The sequence below is a fragment of the Orbicella faveolata genome, unplaced genomic scaffold, assembly GCF_042242905.1.
Source record: "Orbicella faveolata isolate gen_17 unplaced genomic scaffold, um_ofav_v1 contig_3, whole genome shotgun sequence".
Taxonomy (NCBI): domain Eukaryota; kingdom Metazoa; phylum Cnidaria; class Anthozoa; order Scleractinia; family Merulinidae; genus Orbicella; species Orbicella faveolata.
In genome coordinates, this window is record NW_028301558.1 from 18690001 (window position 1) to 18715117 (window position 25117).

At 41.4% G+C, this 25117-nt stretch overlaps 2 protein-coding genes and 1 pseudogene across 3 annotated transcripts; all 3 read left to right on the top strand.

Moving 5' to 3' along the window:
* Positions 1 to 4913: 4913 nt before the first annotated feature.
* On the top strand, positions 4914 to 6816 carry LOC149106745 (uncharacterized). The gene has a single exon (XM_089298625.1). The coding sequence runs from the start codon at positions 4941 to 4943 to the stop codon at positions 6663 to 6665; it is 1725 nt and encodes a 574-aa protein (XP_089154751.1). The 5' UTR covers positions 4914 to 4940; the 3' UTR covers positions 6666 to 6816.
* A 5300-nt stretch (positions 6817 to 12116) lies between these two features.
* LOC149106746 (E3 ubiquitin-protein ligase DZIP3-like) lies at positions 12117 to 13021 on the top strand. The gene has a single exon (XM_089298524.1). It carries the CDS (start codon positions 12136 to 12138, stop codon positions 12862 to 12864), a length of 729 nt encoding a protein of 242 aa, XP_089154650.1. The 5' UTR covers positions 12117 to 12135; the 3' UTR covers positions 12865 to 13021.
* Positions 13022 to 14013: 992 nt separating this feature from the next.
* Positions 14014 to 24937, top strand: LOC110057400 (sterile alpha motif domain-containing protein 9-like; annotated as a pseudogene). Its single transcript, XR_016209601.1, has 5 exons — positions 14014 to 14041; positions 14134 to 14464; positions 16502 to 16524; positions 16593 to 16613; positions 17775 to 24937. The product of XR_016209601.1 is annotated as a sterile alpha motif domain-containing protein 9-like (transcript).
* The last annotated feature ends 180 nt before the right edge of the window (positions 24938 to 25117 follow it).

Sequence of the window (25117 nt, forward strand, 5' to 3'; positions counted from 1 at the left end):
GTTGGTGAAAGGTGAAATTAGATCAAATTACAGTCCAGTCGGAAATGAGAAATAACAAATAAGTTTACACCATTGCGCGTAAACTAAGCGCTGTTAGACACTGACGAGATGTTATCTGTTACCAAATCTTGCTTGGAGAGTTCTGAAATGCATTCATACAGTTGAAAATACATCCGAGAAAAGACGACCATTTCCGCAATGTTTACATAGCAAGTCGCCGTGTCATTTTAAAATAGTTTCCCACAACAACTTATCTTGAAATCTCTAGGTAATAATCACACGATAAATATATATTTAGCGTTTTATTTCGTAAGTTGCTCAGAAATAACGATAATCCAGTCATTCAAATGTACAAAGCAGCGAACATTGAGGTTTCGGTCTTTCTTTACGTCGAAATGTAGACAAATATTTTGAAAGATGTGCTGAACATTGTTCGTAGATTCCAGAGCTTTTCAAAGGGAACCAGTTCGAGTCCGGTCTTGCGATTTGGCAGGATAACAGTTAAAAGACAAATCTTTTCAGCTGTAGAGTTCGATTCTGAAATAATTAGGTACCAGATAGGGTTTTATCCAGTCAAAAATAGCCAATATTTTGCCGCTCGTTAACCGGTCGCCAGAAGTGTTTTTTGAATGGTTTGAAAACTTAAAATAATGCAGCATTTGACATATCTTTTAACTTTAGCCGTAAAGAGGAATAGCTATTCTATATCTGAGCAAAATTTAACAGTACTTGATTGAATTTCAAGATTTTACGAACGCTTCGTCTTTTCGTGTTATTTGGGGCATTCCACTGCGCGGAAAACGCACTTTGACCGCATTTTCAAACTTTCGAATTTTTTTCAAAAACAAAAAAGCGCTGGAGCTTAAAATTATGATTTTTGAAAACAGTTCACCAAAGGGTATCTTGAGGCAAAATATGAGCAATGTGCCAAAATAGTCGCTGTCGCAAGATTCTCGATGCTCTCAGGCAGGAGCTCTTAAAACACTTTGAAGTCTCGGTCTCGCAATTGAAGAAATCAAAATGTCTTGGGCTCGCAAATAATAATAATAATCGAATAATTCCTCAGGATAACCCTTCAGTACAAAGTACTGTTATCAACGGGGTCCTGCTAAGAATTAAAAACTAATAAACAAGAATTATTAAGATGTATGAAATAAGATACATATTAAAAACCGTTAAAAATACAATAGAAATAAATAATCTCGTTGTCTCGCAAAGTCTCGCATTTACCATTCGCCACCGCTCAATTGATAAGTTCATTTTCCATTTGGATATTTTGGTTGGAAAATTTTCGACTACCCTTCAAGAGAATCCGTTTATTAAGCACATTTTTACGGTTGGTTGAAGCAAAACATTTTTGTTTTCATTTACATTCTCACCGAAATTTCCAGAATTTTGGAGTAAATTGTAAACAGCCGTAGTGTCCATCGTGTCTGAAATTCTCATGTGACAAGATGTAAATTTGAGTGTCAGGCAGGACTCAAATCCCACTAACCTTAATCTGGCAAACCCAGTTATGGGTTTGAATCCAGCCAGGGACTCTGATTTCCTCTTTAATACAGAAATATAAATAAATCACTTTATTTAAAAGTGTTGAAGTGTTGAGCACTACAGTACTTAAATTGACAGACACTGAAATAAGCAAACAAACAGTGTAAATTGAACATGTCAGAAACTTGTTAAGAATCCCAACTGGCAGGAGGCTGACCAGTTGGCTATTTACAAAGAGTGGAGGAGTTGAATCCGAGACCACCAAACACAGATCCATCTAGTGGCAGGGGGGATGATTTGAACCTGGAACCTCCAGATTACAACTTTAGCACCCTAACCACTAGGTTTCACAGCAATGCTTCCGCTGTCCCATGTTTGTGGCATGATGAACAATACATCTTTCTCATTTCATCATCAACCTAATTAAAATATACTAGTACAGCTCTCTTTATTTATCAATTTCTTCTCTTCAGTATTCCCATGACCTTACATTCAGGGCTACTTACATGTATAAGCTTAATTAAGTGTACAAAAGACAAATGCAACAATTGGAATGAGACATCTGGCACACATCTTTTAATTATTTACGCTGCATGAAAAAAAAATATGACATCCTTCATAATATCTTGGGCACTCACTCAGTGGAAGTCAGGTATTTATTAAAGTGCACCTAACCCCCAAATTTTTTTTTCGCTAAAACGAATCTACTTGTTATTTGAAATAGTTCTGCGAAAAACCTTTTGGATTCCGTTAAATCCTCGATTTTCTGTGCCCCGGCGAAATCGCGAAAATAGCTCCAAAACACCGCCATTTTGTTTCACGACCGAGTTTGAGGAGAATGGGTCCGGCGGCTCTTGTGACGTCTACCCAGGAAGGTTGGATATCTCACGTCCTCTCATTTCCTTCAGGATGGTGCAATACACATTCGAAAAGTGCGCTGAAACGCCTTCCAGAGGTGCTATCGGCTGTTGCAGCAATATTCCAGATTTAAAGAAAGATATACTGTACAATTTACTGGCGATGATCGGCTAATGGTGCAATAAAGACGTAAACGATGGTTGATTTTGTCGAACCGAAACAAGCGAACTGAATCTGTGAGAACCATTGAAGAACTCTCACTGGAATTTGTTCCGCAGACTTTCGAACGCTATTTTCATAAATTTTCTGCTTAAAGCTAACCAGCAATTTCTAGAAATACTACCGACAACCTATATCTTCCAATCCCGCAGTATTTATAACATAACCGGCAAAGTTGTGTGATCTGATCATGATAAAGAAGCGTTATACTGATATGTAAATAGATCGCAACTGTACGCCGCTAACCAACACTTATTTCTCTTTCGATTTAGATGAAAGTCGAAGATTAATCCTTTAGAATTACATGATAACAAAATTTTTAGACTCACAGAGTTTTTCGAAGGTTTGGAAATCAGCAGTGCGACAAAGATTCTGTGCAATAGCGTCAAAAATATGACCGCGTAACATTATCTGCAGACCGCTTAGGGAACACATCCTTTTCGCTTATCCGACGAATTTCACTGCAAACTTTAAGATCAATTTACATTGGTTATTTGGAGTGACGACTTAAAAAGTGTGACAATGTGAAATCGGTAATTGTATGAAATGTTTCCTTCCGCCTTGCTTCCCGCAGCTTCAAAAATACAGGTCCAAACAATACGATTTTCAATCGACCGAAGCCAATGTTTTGGAAGTCATCAAGTCTCCAATACTGCAACACGTACGTCGCTCTTATAAACATGAAGCATTCAACTGAAAGTAAAACACAAACTGGATTTAACAGAACAATCACACCTTGACAAAATACATTCTCGCTAAGGACAAATGTAAACGGGCTATAAACACGCGTGGGAATCTTATGTTTAGTTGACGAAATTACCATCCAAAGCAGTCCTCGAGTTTTCTTTCCTGCTTTTCGTTTGCCTGCTCCTCCACTTCGTATCTAGCTTTCCATTCCTAATATACAAGCATCTCGTCCGCAAAGAAGTCCTCCCCTTCGTCGCTTGAAATATTGGAAATTGCTCTCAAAGCTCTAAGCAGTGAGTTCACAGTTGTCGAACGTGCTCGATCGAAGTTTATTTCGGAGTCTTCCGAATCGAAACTTAACTCTGACTCCAGTGACGAAAAAGAAATGATTCTGAGACAAAACTTGGACGTTTTAGTGCCAAAATACATCGGAACGATTAGTTTTGTGTTCCATTTTCTCGAGCAAATACAGAGAGTTGACTGAGGCGCTATTGTGTTTGGTTCCTGGGTAGACGTCATCAGGTACCGCCGCCCCAGACTCCTTAAGTGTCATTGTCACTAGGGACCAGGCAGGGTCCACGGATCGAGGTCGGCTGATTCCCTCCAAACTCTCAGCATTTTTTCCCTATCAGATAAGATAACGACCGGTGGTATTTTTAGTAAGATAAAATAAATTTCATAGAATTTAGACCACCCCCCTAGTTTTTGGTGCTATTTTGGTCACGTGAGAAGGGAAGTTTGGGTGAACTTCCACGGATGATTTTACGTTTTTCGCATTAGCCTTATTCATTTATACGAACTGTACATACTTCCCAGCCTATAAACAGCTCATATCTCCAACATAAACGAATTTGGCTAAAAATAACTTACTTTGGAGCGCTTCCAAATATCATCACTTCGTGGCTATCGTGGGTAAGAAGAATTTTGGCAATTTTTAAAGCTGGTTTTCTCTAAAGTGCGGCAGTTTATTTCCAGATCAAAAGTATTTTTTCATTAGTCTGTCCTAAAGTCTTTAAAAATACGCAAACTCTCATTTGGCAAATTAAAATCCTGTCGCGTGAGCTTTCTCACGACTTTAACCTAATTTCCTAATTTGCATAATTGTAGTTTTTCCCGGAAATATTTCACGCTTGACTAATTTGCGACGCATTCCAGGTACTTATGACTAAGAGCAACACATTTCTTTTTCAGATTAGTACAGTGGCTCTGTATAGTATACTGCACCGGAGCATTTTGTCAAACTCTTTAAAATATTGAGCGGTTCTGATTTTTGGTAGAAGTACACCGTCAGGAAGGATAATTTTCCATTCCTTATCTTATCATCTGCAGACAGCTGTAGTCGATTCTTTACACTGATCCAATTTAGCTGATGTTGCTGTTTGCAATATGAATGTTAGTTTGACTTGCTCGTTCAGTTCTCCTGATTCTGCCTGTAGTTTGGAGGGCACGGGGTCGCAGATTGTACCCCTGTTGGCATGTAAGCTAGACATTACTGCACATCTACTAAGCCTGGGAGTGAGCTCAAGGCAACAGCGAACCGGAGACGAAAACATTAATGAGGTTGATCTGATCCTGAATAGAGCTGGATACTTTGTTGCAACCGAAGACGAGAAAACATCAATGACAATATGCCCGAGACATAGAAAAAAATTAACTACAGACTGGGCTGGCAGAAAGAGCAACACATGCAAGACAAAGCGGACATGACAGAAGAGGTGAGGGGTAGGCTGAGGTTTGAGTACACAGATTGTGTGCGCAACATACAGGCTTGGAAGGCTCACTTGCTACGGTCAAGTAACCAGGATGAAGCCAAGCAACATATCCTCCAGAAGTTAGACGAGAACTCGTGTCTTGTCATAATGGACTGGGCCATGAAGTTTCTGCCTGTGCAATACAGAGAACAGATGAGTGATTTTTTTGGCAAGAGGGGAAGAAGCTGGCATATCAGCGCAGTAATCACTAGAGCAACAGTGGAGAGCAAGCATGAAGTCGAGTGTTTTGTACACATTTTCAACAACTGCTCCCAAAATAGCTTTGCCGTTCTCTCAATCATAGAGGACTTGCTGCACAAAGTCAAACAGGAGTATCCAGTTGTGACAACAGCCTACCTCCGATCAGATAACGCTGGATGTTACCACAATGGGCATCTGTTGCTAAGTCTTAGAGAATTGGGGGTGAGAACCGGTGTCAGGCCAGTGCGATATGATTTCTCAGAGCCACAGGCTGGTAAGGACATCTGCGATAGGAAGACTGCTGCTATGAAGGCACACATAAAGCGCTGGGTTAACGAGAGGCACGACGTCGTCACTGCTGAGGATATGAAAACAGCACTAGAATCAAATGGTGGTATCAAAGGGTGCAGAGCAGCGGTCGTCGAGGTGGACACGACCAGGGAGAGAAACAAAGATGGCAAGATACCAGGTATTAGCGTGGTGAACAATTTCCAGTATGAGGAGTGTGGAATCCGTGTGTGGAAAGCGTACGACATCGGCCCTGGACGCCTCATCCCCTATAGTGGTCTTGGAGTTACACCACAAGGAGATACTGGGCTAAGGGTGATAAAGCCATTTGGTCAAGCTACACACAGGGGAAGTGTGGGTGAGAGCGTCAGGAACCAGTCCGAGATCTACTCTTGCCAAGAGACTGGATGCGTCCTCACGTTCAAGACCCAAGCAGAGGCAGACACCCATATGGACACGGGCAAGCACCGTCTTGAGGTGGACTGCGAGTCCATGTATGACCGCGTTAGGAGGAAATGGGCGGGAATTACGACGGGGTTGACGTTTGCTCCGGATGTGCCATCAACCTCATCGCAAGGTGAGGATAGTGGCAGCACTGTCAGAGGATATGACCCTAGACCATTGGGGTGGGCTCTGAAGATAACAAAACGACCCACCAGAATGACTGATAACGTCAAGGCCTTCTTGATGAAGAAATTTGAAGAGGGTGCAAGAACTGGAAACAAGGCCGATCCTGTGCAGGTAGCGAGGGAGATGAAGACCCTCAGAAATGAAGACGGAGAGCTCACGTTTAAGCCCGAAGAGTGGAGGACTGCGCAGCAAATCAGCAGCCTGTTTTCACGTCAGACAGCGGCGCTGCGTCATAGGGGTATTGATGCGGAGGAAATCCCTGAGGAAGACATCGAGGCCGCAGAGTCGGAAATGGCCCTTGACACCCTTAGAAGTTTGGTGATGGATGATATGGGTAAACCAAGCCATCCAATCATCGTGGGTGATAGCAATATCTGCGAACTTGTAAAGAACAAGAACCTTGACTCACTCAAACTGGCAGTTCTGAAAGAAATCTGCAATCAGCTACACTTGACGACAAGTAGACCGCTGTCAAGAAAAAAGACTTTCTTCGAGGCCATTGAAAAATTTTCTGAGAGTTGCGCATGTTTTCAAAAATAACGTCACATGGTTTTAGTAGGGAGGATCTCATTGCTTCTACCCCCATCTTCTCTATTGGGGCCTTTTAGATAGGTGCAGGGACCATTACATAACAGGGTTTATAAATACTTGTAAAATTGTAAACAATATAAGACTGAAAACTGAATGAATGCTATGGTAAACACAGTAAAATGAAAACTCCAAGGATTTTTACGCATTGCTAAACGCCAGCTGTCCGTTGCCATACTTAAATGCTATCATGGATAAAACCAATCCGGGTTTTCTTCATCGACGAAAAAGCTGTGCTTAAAGAAATAGGACGAAGATTTCAGCAGCAATAAACACGGATTGCTCAGCTTTAGTAACGTTTTGTCATTTTCCCAGCCAGGAATCTATTACGTAACAGTGTATTAAGTTTCGACTCACTAATTTGCACAGCCATGTTACTTAATGTTCGAATTACATTTCCTCTTCCACCGAATTGACTGTCATTTCGGCAACTTGTTTACCTTCCATCACATGTGGTGAAAAAATAACTCTGGTAGTCTCCAAAACTGTTCACTAACTTACAAAACACAATCTTGAGTCTGTCTGGCATACTAATTTGCATGTCCGTGGTTATTAAAATGACAGAATTCGATTCGCGAACTGTCATGTTCGTTGTGGACTGTCAACGTCTGCAAGATCGAAACAACAATAGTTTCAAAATCAAGAACTTAAAGAAAATTTGTTTCATTAGGTATAGGGTCATCATCGCTTGTATGTAATATCAACAAATACGCGAAGTTTTCCGGGGAAAAATCGACAACATGCAAATTAGTCAAATTTGAAGAAAGCTTACGGGAGGGGATTTTGACCCACCAAATGACAAAATACGTGGTTGAAGTATAGCCACTTATCTGAAAAAGTTATATTTTTCTCTTAGTCATAGTAAAAAAGCCAATAAACGCCTCTAACATGTCGCAAATCAAGAGGAAATTTTTCCCGGAAAAACTACAATTATGCAAATTAGGAAATTAGGAAATTAGGTTAAAGTCGCGAGAGAGCTCACGCGACAGGATTTTAACTTGCCAAATGAGAGTTTGCGTATTTGTAAAGACTCTAAGACAGACTAATAAAAACTAGTTTTGATCTGGAAATAAACTGCCGCACTTTAGAGAAAACCAGCTTTGAAAATTGCCAAAATTCTTCTTATTTACGATAGCCTCTAAGTGATGATATTTGGAACCACTCCAAAGTAAGTTATTTTTAACCAAATTCGTTTATATTGGAGACATGAACTGTTTATAGGCTGGGAAGTATGTACAGTTCGTATAAATGAATAAGGCTAATGCGAAAAACGTAAAATCATTCATGGAAGTTTACCCAAATTTCCCGTCTCACGTGGCCAAAATAGCACCAAAAACTAGGGGGGTGGTCTAAATTCTATGAAATTTATTTTATCTTACTAAAAATACCACCGGTCGTTATCTTATCTGATAGAGGAAAAATGCTGAAAGTTTGGAGGGAATCGGCCGACCTCGATCCGTGGACCCTGCCTGGTCCTTACTGACAATGACACTTAAAACGCGGTCGTGAAACACTTCATGCGCGACTTTGAAAGGGCATAGAAAATCGAGGATTCAACCAAATTCAAAAATTTCTTCGCCCAAATGCTTCAAATAAAGTCTAGATTCGTTTTAGCGAAAAAAATTTTTGGGGTTAGGTGCACTTTAAGGGTTGTCAAAAGTTATCCCCGGTTTCTGTAGCATGAAGCAACTAGGAGTACTTCTACTCCTCCCTGGATGGGATGCTAGTACATTGCAGGGTTACCCCTCAACATTAAATTTGCTGGTACCCATTTATACACCTAGGTGGAGAGAAACACTGTGAGAGTAAAGTGTCTTGCCCATTAGCACTCGACATGATGTCCCCAGCCATTGGGCTTGAACCTATTATATGGCTTGGTTGATCCAGAGGCCAGCATACTAACTATATATGAGGCCACTGCGCCTCTACTGTGATAATTTTGGCTTCATCAAAAATATGCGCTGCACTTTTCCCACTTAATTTTCAATAAAAATTTGTAAGATCTTTTTAGCAAGCTAGAGGAAGCTCTGGTAGGCAACCAAGTTTTTTGACCTGAGTTCCAGTTATGACCACTTTTTCCAGATTTCCGAGTTGGACATATTTGATAGCGTCAATATTACTGTATTTGCTACATGGGAATTAAACAGTTGCAAAATGGTTAGGCAGCACATTGGTCTCTGGAAGGTGATGGACACACCTTGTGAATATTGTTTCCTTCTGTCATGTCTCTTTCCGCCCTCAGCAAACAGGCAGTAGTGATTAGTCTGGGAAGCCTTACATAATGTAGGGGACTGGTTAATTAAGCAGTGATGTGACAGAGACTGGCATGCCCCATCAGGGCTGCTGCCTAATGGGCGCACGGTCACCTGAGGTGTCCAAGTTACAAGTGCGTGCGACTAAATTTTTGTTCAAAAAGCCCGCTGACTGCAGGGCACCTAAACATGAAGTTTTCACTCCCATCTAATCTGTCCGATGACTTCAATCTTTTGTAACCAGGAATTACACACAATCCTAATTGTAACTTTGTTCCACCAACATAACAATTCCCAGTAAAAAAGCCAGCCAATCATCTCTGATCATTGTGCATTTGTTCGGTAAATTTAAGGGTTTTCATGGGCTAGTCCTGGCTAATGCACATTCTGACTGGCCTGGATGTTTCTCATGAAATCAGTCTTAAAATCATTCACACAATAAATTATATGGAAAGCGACAGCTACTGTGGTCCATCTCTACTTTATCACAAGAAATATGGGCCATAAAACACGGCAACAAAGTCTCTCTCCCATCACAAAACAACTGAAAACAGCGATATTTGAAAATTGCCCTATAATGCATTGCAAGCTCAGTATATTGAATAAATGTTCACTGTGTATACCAATGGATTGTGTCTCTGTTGATACCTTAGTGATTGCAGTTGCAAAATAACTACTTTGACTACAAATATTTTTGGAAATGGAGTTAGGATGCTGCTGATCATGACATTATATTTACAATTGAATAAAGATAAATTTGTTTAAATTCTTGGACTTTTTTCCCCCAATTCTTTGGGAAACTACACTTAGATATACTGAATGTATTTCTTTAGTTTCTGAAAGGAATTTATGGCTTAAAAGTCAAAATATCCAAGTACCTCGCCGGCAAACAGAAAACACAATTTGCAATTCTTCATGCAACTATTAATTAAGGGTTGTATAGTTTAAATTATCAAAAGAATTGTCACGACTGACCATCCACTACGAGAATAAATTTTTTCCAAAGTAGCCGCAAAATAATGCAGTAATGCCATCTCAAAATCGCATTTAGTTTTTACCAAATCCCGGGGGAGGAAAGCACATTTCAGTCAGGCCAAACTCATCCCCCTAGATGCCTCTTTCATTTTTATTTGTTTTCATTTGAAGCTTGCATAATATTTTCATGCTTTGTACAATGTATTTTGTTTTGTCAGAACAGAATCACAATACTCAAAAACAAGTAAAAAAAGCTGCAGCACTTGCATGGATACACCAGTTATTGAATTTTGTTCAGTTTGACCGTAAAATATAATGTTATTTTGACCTAATCACTTCACTGAACGCTTGATTCCCCAAATTTGATTGATATTAGACCAGTTAGTGTCTCATGGAACTTCTCAACAGAGAGAAAGGGGTGGCACCCAGGTCCCTCCCCTGAATTTCCACTAGTCACTCAACACTGCCCCCCAATCCCACCACCTTCCCCCACCTCTCCAATCTCCAGGATTTACTGCAGAAAATTTTATCCTGGGCTCCTAACTTTTGAAATTAGGAGCCCAAAGGGGTCCTTAAAAATTTCTTTAGGCAACAGCCTTGGGCAATCCTGGTGGAGTAATCCCGGGGGTGGGGGAACTCCCACATGAAAAAGATGGGGGTGCTCATTGGAAAATTTGAAAAGAACTCCTAAGAGGTACCAAGATTCTGCTTTGTGGGCGTGGCTTGAAATTTTTTCAACCCCTAAGAGGTACCAATTATAAAACAACCCATTACATTGTATCTCCTGTCATATTTTTTTTTCAGCTCAATACCCTAAAATGTACCACAAAAGCCCCCACTGTGGGACTTTTGAGGCTGAACACCCCAAGAGGTAGCAAAACTACTTTTTTTAACTCCTTACTGGTACGATGAGCACCCCCGTCCTTTTTATATGGGGGTCATCTCCCAGGGGAGTACTGCTATATAGTCACTGTTGCTTCATGCCATGGCAAAACTAGAAAAGCTATGACAGCATGCACCAAATTTTAACATATGACTGGATGAAAACAGAAGTTGATCAGCACGATTCATGTGAACATACATTCATGTGTATTAAAAGTGTACCTGTGTGCCTGCACGTTTGAGAAAATTAGATTATTTTAAAATTTGTATTCATACTTTTTGTCCCAGAAAATATCCATACTCCTCCAATGGAGGGTTTCTTGGTTTGAAACCCCAACCCGATCCCTTCAGAAATTCCAGTTTTGGAACAAATCTCCGTGGAATTATCAATTAAGTCCTCGTTATGGGAAATGAATATTTTCTGAAATTACACATTCTAAAACCTATTACAATAACAACAGCAACAACAACGATAACAAAGCTAGAACAGCCTTGTGATTTCTAGCATTTAAGCAATTAAAAATTAAGACGGATTTTGCTCAAAGTTTGAGCAATAAATGCAAAAATTATTTACTAAAAATCTGCTCACAGCACTGTAACTTTTTGAACACTATTTAAAGCAACTCACGTTCGTTCATTTCTCTAAGTGATGCCGCGATTACATTCTCAAGCATTCTCGAGAAAGGTCACGTCAAACCTCGTAAGAATGCTTGAAATGTGTATTATTGTGTTTTGAATAATGTGAAACGTCTGTTTTAATTTAAATATAGATAACTTCGAGTTCAATTTTCTCTCGTGGGGTCAGCTTGAGAGCTTAAGTCTCGATAAGTTATTATCTGTATTCAAAATATTACCATGCCATGAGGTTTTTCTGGTAACTTAATTTTTGTCATTATTGCTCGAATGTTGTGCCGAAATCATCTTAATTACTAATTAATTGTAATAAATATGTAAATAATTTAAAATATACATAGCCTGAGAACAGGCTCCCGGTGAGTCCTGCCCCGATCACTTCGCTCTCCGAATTCTTCTCCTTCGAGGTCACCAAAAATTTTTCCGTCCTGCCGGAAGCCTGTTCGCAGACTAAAATATGCAGAACTTTGTAATTATTATAAAGACAATCATAAATCTGCATACTTTATGAAATATTATTATCAAGAGAAAATGAAATTGAAATTTTGATCTTGCAACAGTACTGTCGGAATTTTGTACATATGAAGCATTTGGCCGCTCTGTTAGTACAGTTTTCATCCTACTGCATATTTCATTTTACCCCATTTCATTTCCACAGGTTCACTTGATACAGACTTTCAATGGCTGGTGTTCCTCCAGTTACGCCATCGACCAAAGAGACCACCAATTATGCCAGATTGTGTCGCCTTTTAGTCGATGTTGGATCCCAGGCCCTCAGGGACACATTCAACAGTATCCATGCACCAGGAAACCTTCACACAGCTCTGGCCAACCCTCCAGCTCAGACCATTCTACAGTCTCTATACAAACCCAAGAAAGGAAAGAGGAAGATCCTAAACCCAACTCAATGGGGTAAATTGTATCCAGCCATTCCTACATCAGTGTCCTCAGCAAACTTTGATATAACACTCCTGATGATTTTGCTGAGGAACATTTGCGGATTGTCGCCTCCAACCACTGGCTGGGATGCACTTCCTCCTCCAGCAGATATGAGTACTGAAGCAGATATTGCCCGTGTTAAATACTTCAGAAATGAGCTGTATGGTCATGCAGAGCAGGCGTCTGTTGATGACACAAGCTTCAACAACCACTGGCGTGACATCAAAGCCGTGCTGGTAAGGTTAGGAGGAACAAGTTATGGAGATGCTATTGATCACCTTCAGAATGCCTGTATGGACCCAGGAGTGGAGGAGCATTACAAGGAACTTCTCCAGGAGTGGAAGAGAGATGAAGATAACATACAGGACCAATTGAATGAAATGGAAGGTGATGTGAAATACGTCAGAAAAAAGCTAGATGATTTGACAGAATTAGTTTGTCCCAAGAAGGAAACCATTGTTGAAGGTTAGCAAAATCACTTAAACTTACCAAACGACAGCAAACCTTTACAATACATTTAAATCAATTTTTAGGGGAGCTTTCTGGAATTAGCTATTAACTGATGAAATTAAATGTTGAAAATGTCATGCAAACCAAAGTAAACTTGCGAAGAATACCCGTTGAAAACTCCTGTGTAGTCCTTGAGAACTCCCTCCTGGATTTTTATAGAACACTGACCACTGACCACGAACTCTCTAATCATACCGGGGGGGGACTCCCATATGAAAAGATCGGGGATGCTCGTCGGCTCTCTTAGGGGTATAATTATAGGATTCTGGTCTTACTTAGGATGTTGACTTTTATAGTCCATTAGCTTAGCGCCGAAAATTTGGGTTTATGGTTCACTTGAGGGGAACAGCCGAAACATGTCTTATCTTAATCTTTGACTATTAGGCATCATAAAAATGTATGATAGCAAGAATAGAACAGTAGCTTTCACTTTGTATTTGCCTCACATACCCTTCTTTTGTCGCTATCTTGGACTTTTGGGGGAAGGCTCCAAAGTGGTTTGTATTCCTTTAATGTGAACGAATCGTGTTTCAAATGCAAATTTTAAACGTACCGGAACTAGAAACATGATGTCCATTTGTTCTAGTGCTTGAATTATAAGTGCATGACGTCATGACGGCATAAGTGACGTCACAACGCCTGATTTTTGGTCGCAATATAATCATTTTGCACCTATAATCATTGCAAGAACATTGTAACGTGCGGTTCTCAAAATTATTTCATGGAAAGAGGGCAAGTAGATAAAATATTTGTATAAATTGCAAGTTTGTTGAAACAAAGCCCTCAAATTCATTTGCCTGTTTCCTATATCCAGCCTCAGTTCCCAAACATGCGGTCCCACAAACAAAAGTGCGAAAGTGTTTCCTCCGCACCATGATCTGATCAATGTTGGATGAATGCATTATATGCGGTTGTTAGGGTCCTAGGTTAGCCCAGGAAGCTTCTTCACGAGTATTTGGCTACGACTTCATCACAGACCTACATCCATAAGGAGTTTACTCCAGTAGCATCAAAGAAGACATCAAAGCTGTAGGAAAGCTGGCGTGGATCAGCTCAAGGATGTTATCACATAGCCATGGAAACAAGGTGCAGCATTAACGAGCTTATCCATGCCGGGGTATCAAAGCGACAACAGAAGTAAGTGATGACTTATTGCAGGCCAAGCGAGCAAGGTAAAGAAGACAGTGAATGACTTTGTAACGACCATTGCTCATCCAATCCGACTTCAGATTACTTAGATCCATTGAAGAAAGCCAAGCTGAAGTCTTTTAAGGATCTGTGGGCTGTGCGTAAGGTTCGCAACTGGGATGTAGTACTTCCTCCTCGTATGGATCGTGATGTATTTGCTCTGATGGCACTTGTCGGACACTTTCATCCACTTCCTTGGTCTCTTGCCGATCCTTGTGGACTCCCGCGAAAAACAACTGCGCAAAGCCAAACTCTCCCAACAGCTAGAGTGACGCATCACAGTTACCGAGAAATACCCCAAGAACGCAACCAGTATTTTCAGTATACCTGGAATGGTGGTCTTGCAGAAGTTGAATGTCCCGCCCCCTCGAGGTATGTCTCATGTGGTCGCTAAGAGAGTGTTTGAGTTGGTAATGAGCACCGGTGACAGGCACGTGGACGTAGTGTTCAACATGTATCGCGCGATATCGATCAAGAATGTTGAAAGATTTTAAAGAGTGTCTACCTCTGACGCTGAACAGTACAGTAACATACTTCCTGCCTATACTTCGATAGACTACGAGTAGTCCTTCTTTCGCTTAGTCCGCGGTGCGTGACGCAAGAGAAAACGGTGAGAAAAATGGCCGCGCGAACTCCTGCGCGCGCGAGTCCTGGGGACGCCCCCAGGATTTCACGCGGCCATTCTTTCCTCGCGGTTTATGTACGGTCTACGGTCAACGGACTAAGCAAAAGAGGGACTACTCGTAGCCTAATAATGCGAAGTCAGGGATCAAGCTTTTCAGTGTCACCGCAAACAATCCTATCATTGCCAATTCCCTCGTGTCACAGTGGAAGAAAGAAGCATTCTGAGGCAGGCTCAGTGACCGGATCATGTACATGACAACCGAAGATCAGTGCTAGAGACTAAGACACAGCCACATGCGAACCAGTTCCTGAGGAAGGGTGTTATCACGAAGAGGCTGATATGAGTATGGTTCTCCATGCTCGGGTACGTGGGAGGCAGGTGCGTCATCCACTCTGACACTGATATCTTTGTCCTACTGCTTGCTCAAAGCCAAAACGTTGGATTGTGCTACATGAAGAATGGAAGAGGCGGAAAGACCAGAATGATGAAATTTCTTTAGTTATTAACAGCTGCATTGACAAGCACTACCTCATGAAAGTCGTAATTGGCGTACACACGATCACAGGTTGACACTCTCTGGTAAGCAGTTCAACTCTCCAATACAGTGAAAGGTACGTCTGAGGCAAGAATTGGGAAGGTGTGAACAGTATCCGAAGAGATACTGAAGGAGGCACTCGTGTGACAGCTGTACGAGAAGGAGTGCCACAGTATGGATGCGCTGCGCTATGAAGTCCACTGCGCCAGAGGCGGGAAAGTCTAGTCAGAGGCTTTGCAGCTATGCCAGTCATCTCTATGACGTCGCGTTGCAAGAGCAAATAATCAAGCAGCAATCTGGAAGGGAGCCGTCACTACAGAGAAGACAGTTGAAATACGACGCTAGTAGCGGAGTATTTTTGACAATTTTTGAGGTGTTTGGAAAGGTGCTCAAACAGAGTCTGGAGTGTTTAATAGAACTTTTCGATGGGAACTAAAACTAAGGAGAAACAGAAAAATAAAATCGTGATAATATCTGCTAAAACAATCTGATATCCAAACACCGTCACGGTCATGATTTACCGTGTTTAGGCTTGATGAATTGTTTGTGAGTGTGAGAAGTTATAGATCCAAATGCAAGTGACAGCAGTGACAAAGGGCGTTATACGATCGGGGCGTTTCTGTACTCAAACGAGCTCTATATTGAAGTGTGAACCTATTTACATGTATATACCTGGAGTTATGGTGTATTGGTTCATGGCGTAGTGTGCTTCATTAACTTAACGTAGAAAAGGTGTTTTTCTAGTACTGTGATGTGGAGCACCTTATTGGTAATTTAGTTATTTCAGATGGTTAAAATAGAGGTTGAATACATAAACTAGAAAACAAAGTGGCGGCCATTGCGACGTAATTTATGACGTCATCATAGCTTGAACAACCACAGACAATACTGAAATAATATCTAAGATACTAATTATGCCCAATATACGCCTAGGCAAAATATCGTGTGCCTCTAAGAAAAGAAACATGAGAAAATAACACTTTTTAATGTTTTTTAAGAATTCCAAGATGGCGACCAAAAGGAGGGTATTGGGGATAAATTTAAAATTCGATTTACAAAGTGAAAGCTACCGTTCTGTGCTTGCTATCGTACATTTTTATGATGCTTAATAGTCAAAGATTAAGAATATACAAGTTTCGTTTGTTCCCCTCAAGTGGGCCATACAACCACCTCAGCTGATGGACTAAAAGAAGACTTTTAACTACCGTTTTTTTATTGACGTTTTTATTAACTATTTGCTGCTATGTAGATATGCGGAGTTGATGCAAAGCAGTTGGTACGCTATCCTTCCGAGCCATGATAAACGCTAAACTCGTCTATTATTTCTCTTATCATTGTAGGTGCAAACGAATTTACAGGTGGTAAGTAGTTGCATACTTTACTGATTTTCCTCGTAGGCTTCGCCATTTTCAGAAATCTATTAGACTTTTGGTGCATCAGGTTTTTTTAAATACCTAAATTTTCTGAATTGACTGTACAATATATTTCTACCGCCTGTTTACAAGCACGAGTTCAAGTTTGAAAACAATATTTCCGAAAACAGTACTACATACCAGAAAGGGCTTTAGATGTCTTTGTCATTAAGTCGCATGTAATCTGTTCCTGTAACTTTGGGGTATTGAAGGCCCTGATTAAAATCCTCAATCTTGCTACTAGCTATATTTACGCATCGACAGCTAGTCAGTCTCTCGCCAGCTGGCGTTTTTTTTTAAATAGTTTCATCAGTTTAATTTGCCATGTCGTTCTTCACTTACGGTGTCCACAATCGTTAAGGAAAGGTGACTAAGACCACCAACAACCTACATTTATATTAACCATGAAACATATCGAACCAACGACAACCGAAGAAGCCTTGCTAGTATTTAGGCATCCCACTCATATTTTTAAAGTGTGTAGAAGACAAAACAGTTATCAAGCACCGTTTCATGTTCGAGGATTAAATAGACCGCATTTTCTTATGTATCTTAGCGTTACAAATTTTGTAACTATCCCTGTCGTGATAACATCAAGGATTGCAACGCAAATGATAGCTCGAGAGTGTTCTAGGCTAACCAGTTAACCAGCATAATGGGCATGCGCTCGGTGTTGAAAACAAGAGCATCCATTAAGCAAACTTGACCTATTCTACGTATGTCAGTTCGCATTTTTACAAGTGCCTTCGAAATACACATACAGTCATCAGAAAATGACGGAGAAAGCCATCTGCCAATTTTCATAGGAAACATAACAACTGACTACCCCTGTATCTGAGCCAGGCCTACAATTCTTCAGAAAGCTGGCTACGCCCTTGATCATCCTAACATATTACATAAATTCCAGTTCAGTTAGGGAGAAAATGCCATAATTCGTAATTATCCATGAAACAATATGGAATGAAATAAGCCACAGAATATTTTTGTTCTTGTACAAGATACATTTACACCTTTCATCTTTCTTTCCTGCTTATGAGGTATTGAAGGCAGACCACGTGTATTCAGCCTCAGGCCCTTTCTTTTTATAAATAAATAAATTTTAAATTGCAGGACACAACCCAGACGATCCTGATTTCAAGATGTACAACAAGAGGGTGAGAGAACGACTGTTTGACGTGAACATCAAAGATTATCACTACATTCTTGTTGCCAACAAGGTGCCTTCCCAGTACGGAAGTACTCCGCGTCTATCATTCCTGCAAAGCATTCCTTGGATAGCCGTTTTCGATCTGTTTGACGCTGCGTCGAAGATAGATGGGTTATATTTCATTTGCAACGAGACAACGGATGCACGTCGTGCAAATGTTAAGAACCTAGATGACTTTAAAAACATCTCGTTGGACTGGAATGCCAGCAAGGATTGGCCACTGACTACGAGAGGTACAACTTGGATTTTACAGCTGAAGGAGCTGCAAGGCGAAGAGTGGATAACATGTTCAGCCAAGGACAATTTCTATCGCACACACAATGCTTGCAAGCGGTATTTCCCTACCGGAAGACTGGTCATTGCAATTCTTGTTCTTGGGGAGAACGCAGTCATGGAAATGTCGGATATTGCAGAAAGCTGTTTTAACATACTTGGTGGAGAAATTGCAAGAAAATGTGTCACCATCATCAGTGAAAGCAAGAATGCTCCCTCACCGACATATCATGGGATCTACTGAGAGAAATTGTTCGAGAAATGGTCGGAACTGGCGAATTTATGGAGAGAGGAGCTACCACGAAACTTCCCTATGTTACCGGCGAAAAGGAAGTCCTGAACAAAGTTATCCATTCTTGGGATAATCTTGAGGTTTACTGCCCAGAGCCTCGATTACCAAACACAATAGAGGACATCGAGAAAGCAAGGAATGCCTTTTATAAAGGCACACGAGCCAGCCAAATTAACTTGTTCCACGATCACACTATCGAAAGAAACCTGGAACAAGAGATAACTCAAAAAATTGAGCAAGCGGTAAAATCACTAAGTAATCCTAGTCCAAGCAGTGATCGCATTTGCTCTGTGAGGGAATTCACTGTTCCGTATGAACGAGGATCTGGCGCAATGACTCTGTGTCGCAGAATTCTGTGGAAAAAGCTTAAAGACTGCCGTTGTGCGGTCGTCAAGGCCGTAACAAATGATACAGATTTTCAAATTGATCAGCTTCAGCGTGTAGGCTACAATGAGAAGCAACAAAATGTTTCACTCCCAGTTCTGGTTCTCCTCGATAATCTCTCCGAGTCCGACACTGGGGGTTTGTCGGAGCGACTAAAAACGAGAGAGACAAAATGTGTCATAATCACCTCCTATCCTATTCAAAAGAGTGGCTCTACACTTGAGTTTGAAATGAAACCACTTCGGCAACTGGATGAAAATGAAATGAGCCACGGTAGGAACATCTTAATCAACATTACCAGAGACAGCGGACGTCGAAGAGAAGCTGTAAAGGTCCTGGAGAGAGAAAAGCGATTTATTTGGTTTGGATTAGAGCTGTTTGGAAGGGAGTACGTCAAGATAAGGGAACGACTTCAGAATCGTATCGAGAGTACTTTGGCCTTCCTTGGTGATTCACATGCCATTCATGAAAAGCTGCTTTGTTTCTGCTGCTTTCTCCACTTCTTCAGTAATGGTTCGGGTATCCTGCCTCACACATTCGTGGTCGATGTCCTCAGTGAATCAAGTGATGAGATGGGCCAAGAGTGTGCACGAATGACATCCATTCACGACAAATTCGGAGGACTTCTTCTTGAAGGATTCAGCGAATCCTATGGATATCATGGTTGGCGACCTGCACACTCCCTTGTTAGCGAAGTCGTCAAATCAAGAATGAATACTGGAGAAATTGCAGTGGAGCTTTTGGAAAGCGCCGAGAGAGGAAAAGCGTATGTGAATAAATCCCTGAGAGAACAACTTTTCCAGATTCTTCTACATCGAAAGAGGGTTTCCAACCGAGTTTCTCTTCCGCAAGAAGACGAAAAAGCTGAAGATAACATTGGCCCAGATGTAGAAAATGAAGTCCACGGAATTTATGATGTCCGCACCAGGTACTCCCCTTTGATTCTTGACATTTTGGAAGGAGACCATGGCAATCCGCAAAGACCACTAGAGTTACTGATCACAGTCTGCCAGAAGGCAAACCAAACTGAGGATAAAGCATACGCCTGGCAACAGTTGGCGAGATTTATGGCTTATGAGATGCGTTTCAAACAGCTGGAGAGCATGGACGCTATGCACAGTCGTCTCTGCGATGCCATGATTTTAAGCAAACGGGATGAGTCCCACCTTCCTATGCCTGAAACTGGCATTAAAGCAGCACACATTGCCGTCGATATTGCTATTCACCTGCAGCCCAACAACAGCCACCATTACTCGACCAAAGGTGTTCTGTACGTTTTGCAACTGAGAGACGTCAATACCGACGATGGGCATTCTCTGGTATCTTCAATGCCTGACGTGATAGAAATAGGTCGCAACGCTCTGAAGGTGTATGATCAAGCAATAGAGAAGATGCCCGGGCTCAATTTTCTACTCAGTGAATGGAAAAATAGAAGTTATCGTCTTGCTCCTGAAAATCGTTAAGTCTTTGCCTTGTTTTTGTCTCAGGGAAGATCCCAGTTTCACAAGATACTTGGAGGTGGGCGAGATCCCTCAAGAAATGGAAGATCTTCTGCAGCAGGAAGATCACAAATTCATCCAGAATCTTGGCCTAACCACGTTGCAGCTACTTGATGCACTTTTCGAAGATATCAAATACAGGCAATCGACCACGTACGTCAATGAAAACGAATTTAGAGGCTTAAGCACTGCAAACGTAAGGGCGTGCAAGTTGCGACAAAAATTTTACGAAATCAGTGGATTTGACAGAAGTAGGCTGGTTACTGTGCAGGTGCAGGAGTCTTTGTCACCGTTATCGAAAAAGGCGCCTGATCTCCTTCAAGTAGTGGTGCAGGATACCCTTTTCAAGAATAATGAAACCTCGTACAGTGGCTGGTACAACCTTAACAAAGAAGTGGTTTTGTCCATTTATCACCTCTTAAAACCGCATTGTCTACAGGGTAGTGGCAACCATGACAACATGTTCATTTTCTCCAGGGCCTGCCTTCGCCTTCCACCTGAAGACAAACCACCCGTCGAGGAGCTTGATAAAGTTGTACAAACGTGGATAAAGAAGTTTCCCGACTCCGAGTGGGCGCATCTTTTTAACTACATGATCCATTTTCCTGTCCCAGATGGAAGCCTTACTGCGACTAATTCAGGAACATTGGCTTCCATTAAGAAATGTTGTGAAATGGTCCAGAAGAGGACTGGTTGGAGAGCTCGGAAATCTGCAGCTGAGTACTTCCTCGGTAACGGGACTGGACTGGCCGCTATTGTAAGCCGTCAAGAGTTTCCCGAGTTAGAAAAAAAGTGGAGGAATACAAAAACGGACTTTTGGAGGAGCAAGGAAGTGTCCGAAACATTGGCTCGTGTACGAGGTCAAAAAGCATCTACAGGAGTCATTACATATCGAGGAATTCAACTTCGTTTTGATGACATGCTCTATCCTAAGGAAAGCAGAGACGACTTGTGGTTCTACGTTGGCTTTTCAGTGGCTGGTCCGTACGCATACGATCCAGTAGATAAAGACACTTATTCGAACATGACCAGAAAAGCAGCAGACAGAAAGTTAGCGGCTTTTCCGTCCACCAGTACCTCAAACGACAATGGGAGTTGTGCCTTATTTGCTGCTGGTCGTGGGGGAGGGAGACGAAAACCGCGTGAACGAAACATTGGCAGTGGGAAACAGACAAATCTGGATGCAATAAACGACAACGGGAGTTGTGCCTTATCTACTGTTGCTCGAGGGAGAGGGAGACAAAAACCGCGTGAACGAAACATTGGCACTGGGAAATAGAGAAATCCGGATGTAAAAGACATGAAAGAAGAAACCACTATTATCTCAGCTGTGCCCAGTTGTCAAGAGCAGCTCCCTAGTGAACCTTGTGATGGACCAAGAGGACTTGTGAACTCGTCTCCATGCTCCAGGTCTACTGCTCCATCGCCTTTAGTCAGCGATGATAATTTTCAGGGGCCTACGGCAACAACAATTCCACCTTCTTATGTATCTGCGTTAAAACACGAAGAAGCCAGCCACGAGAGGGGAAGAGCTAACGCTCGAAGCCAGCAACCTGTGGTCTCAGTGGTGCGGCAAGAAATAGAATGCAAAAGGGGTCATCAGGGAGAACAGTGGCGTAATTTCCGACTAACGCACGTTGATGGCAAAGGGAGGGTTCACCATGGATCACTGGTACGAGGAGCGTACAAGTCTGTAGAATGCCGCAACCACACGAACACCGACTCTTCCAGCGGTATTAAGCGCTGCCCTTTTGCACATTCATGGAGAGGAGACACTATTCAATTTGTTTGTACCAAGTGTACAGAAGATAACAAACCAGAGTGCAAACAAAAGAAGGAACACAATGAATTTATTTGGAACTTAGGCCCCTACATCACCAAGGCGGGAAGAGTCTGGAAAGAAACTTACAAACAGAAGACCTCAAAGTAATCGTCTGTTAAGTGAATCTAAGTGAGGTAAGTGGGAAGTTTCTCCTCACTTATCACCATCCTGCAGTCCTGCAGGGCGAAGACTTACTAAACTTAGACTCGGTGAAAAAAATTAGCGACTTAGCTAAGAAGATCATTTGAAAATACCGCGAGCGGAAGTTTTCGATCTTCGTGACTGAAAGAGAGATTTGAAAAGTTAAAAAATGGCACTGACGACGAACATCATCATCGAGCCTAGTGTTCATGGTTGAATCAAAAGTGCAAGAATAAACTGGAGAGCAGAAAAAATGAACTGGATTTTGCGATAGTCTTTGCATGAACAACAGTAAGAAGATGTGGCAAATTAATAGGGTTCTTACCACTACGAAACAAGTCAAGGCAATCTTAACAATGAGCGTCAGGACAAATCAGGCCAATGGCGTTCAGAGGCACAAGAAATTGTTAACTGATTGACCAAATACTGTTCCGACATTTGCAGCCTCGAGATCGAACAAGATCATCTGCTGGGACTATGACGAGGTGGAGACTGCAGTGAGATCACTGAAGATTGGGAAGTCGAATGGAAAGTTCAAAACAGCGACAGAACTGCATTCAAGAAGCGTGGGAGCGATGATCACTTCTCTCACAGCAACCTTGGCCTCGTCGACCCAATCTTTACCAATCTCAAGAAGTGTATTCCCAGCCGTGTCAAATTAACCTCATTAGTCACCAGAGTAAAGTCACTCTGAAAATTACACTAAGCCGTCTCAAGATTACTTCTTAAGAAAACGCGGGTTTTCGATCGAAAAGAACCCTGTAGATCTTTCTGAGGATCAGATTAGCCTTCTTTGCAAGACTCATCTCCAGCTCTTTCAAGATCTCCACCGTGGGGGGCCTCACGTAAGCCAGTGCAACCTCGGTGCCAACCTTGTTCGAGTCATTAATTCTGACAAAACTGCGGGAAGACAAATTTTAAACAACAAAATGCAGACTGACAGGGATACTTACGTTCACCTACTAACCCTCAAGATAAGAATATGAGTGATGGCATGAAAGACCATAAAGTCATCGACGGTTGTTATAAAGATCAAGGACTACAACGAACTTCTGCAGCACTGATTCGGTACTGATCCATGATATGGATGGCTTACTGGAAGAGGAGAAAGAAGTGGTGGGGTGCCTCCACAAAACGTCTGAGAAGACCATAGTAATGACCAACAACTGAGATCAAAAGTTAACTGGCAGAGGTTTGAAACCACAACAAGATTCAAGTACCTACAGTAGAATACAGTGGTTCCCGACCTGAGATTGGTTTCCAAGACTGCGAAGGAATCAGCCGCGTCATTAGACCATGCCAGGTTCTCCTGACTTCTGTAGAGATGGGTGAACTGTTACTTGAATGTTACGATATGGAATGGTACGTTTCACAATCTTTCGGCTTGGCAAGAATCGTCTTGCGAGGTACTGAAAGAGGTTAACAGCACAGCATTAACTCCTCTCTCAAGCTAGTGAAGGCATAACTGAGTTAGCCTTTACTAGCTTGAGAGAAGAGTCATTGCTGTGTTGGTAAATTGACCTGTTAATATGACATATCTTAAGTTATTTCATAGGGAAGTCGCTGTTTGATCTATCATTTTTGAAAGTCACAGTAGATTCAGAATACTGAACAAAGTGAAAAACGTTCGAACACATGTGAAATATAGCTCGCGTGTCTCAGAAATGATTGGCAATGGTTAAAATCAATCTCCTAAAATGGGAAAGGAAAGTAGGCTGCAGTTTATAATGTATTCTTTTCGTAACTTAATTACGTCTTAGGAAGTCTTCAAGAAATGGCCTTGTAATCATGTCCAAGTTATTTAGGAATCACTTATAAAGGAATCGCGTCACAATATGTAATGTACTATAATATAGATAGAGGAATGTAGAAAACACGAGCCGCAGGCGAGTGCTTTCTACATTTCCCTCGTGTTCTCAAATGCCCATCGTGTTTTATCACAGTGTAATACACGGCTTAGGCTTCTTTATTTGTTAAATAACTTCTTATGCAACATATACTAAATACCAATTCATTGTGTTTTTCAGTTTAACATGCAGTGAATTCTTTGGCAAATTTTGTTGTGTAAGCGTTCCCCATTTCGCAAAACGTAATTAGTGACGACATAGACAGAAGAATGGCAGGTGACACCAAAAAGTTATTTTCACGCAATGGACAATATAGATTAACGTATTTTTTTTATAATTTCAGGGTAGTTTTAGGGTATTTTGTATAATTTGTTATGTTGACTGGTCAAAACATGGTCAGGGCACGCCATGTGTGTCACGCAATACTTGATCAGTAAAATATCAAAAACAGCAAAATATCAATGAAAGTTTTTTCTTAGAATCGCTTTGTGCCACAATTTGTATGCGATAATTGTCGCAACAGTATTACGGCAAGATTTAGGGCCATATTTTCGTGATGTTTGAATAAATTTTAAAGGTATTCAATGAATACTACAGTTGTCCTCCGATTTTTAACTGGAAAATAGCTAAATAGTCAGATCATATTCTCTTGTTATCTGTGGATCAGACTAAACTGTTAACTAAGAACTGTGTCTCGCCTACACACTGGACAGAAATCAGTTGTGCGCAAGGGATTCATTTGTATAAACTTTAGAGATTCGAGAGATCTATGCTTATTTGAATGAAACAACTGAGCGGTTCTTAAAAATCCTTAGAATTCATTTACGGGACCTAGTTAGAACAATTAGCTACATTGGACCACAATATATGTGGTGCGGTTCATGGTGCCCCCTTGGGTCAGGCCAGCAAGCAATAGACGTGGCTTTAAAACAGTCTTGATCGCGTGTGATCAGGACTGCTAAGAAGTCGCGCAAATTAAGTTTGAGAA

Excerpts from the sequence above, each read along its gene's own strand:
- LOC149106745 (XM_089298625.1), top strand. The coding sequence starts at position 4,941 with ATGCAAGACAAAGCGGACATGACAGAAGAGGTGAGGGGTAGGCTGAGG.
- LOC149106746 (XM_089298524.1), top strand. The coding sequence starts at position 12,136 with ATGGCTGGTGTTCCTCCAGTTACGCCATCGACCAAAGAGACCACCAAT.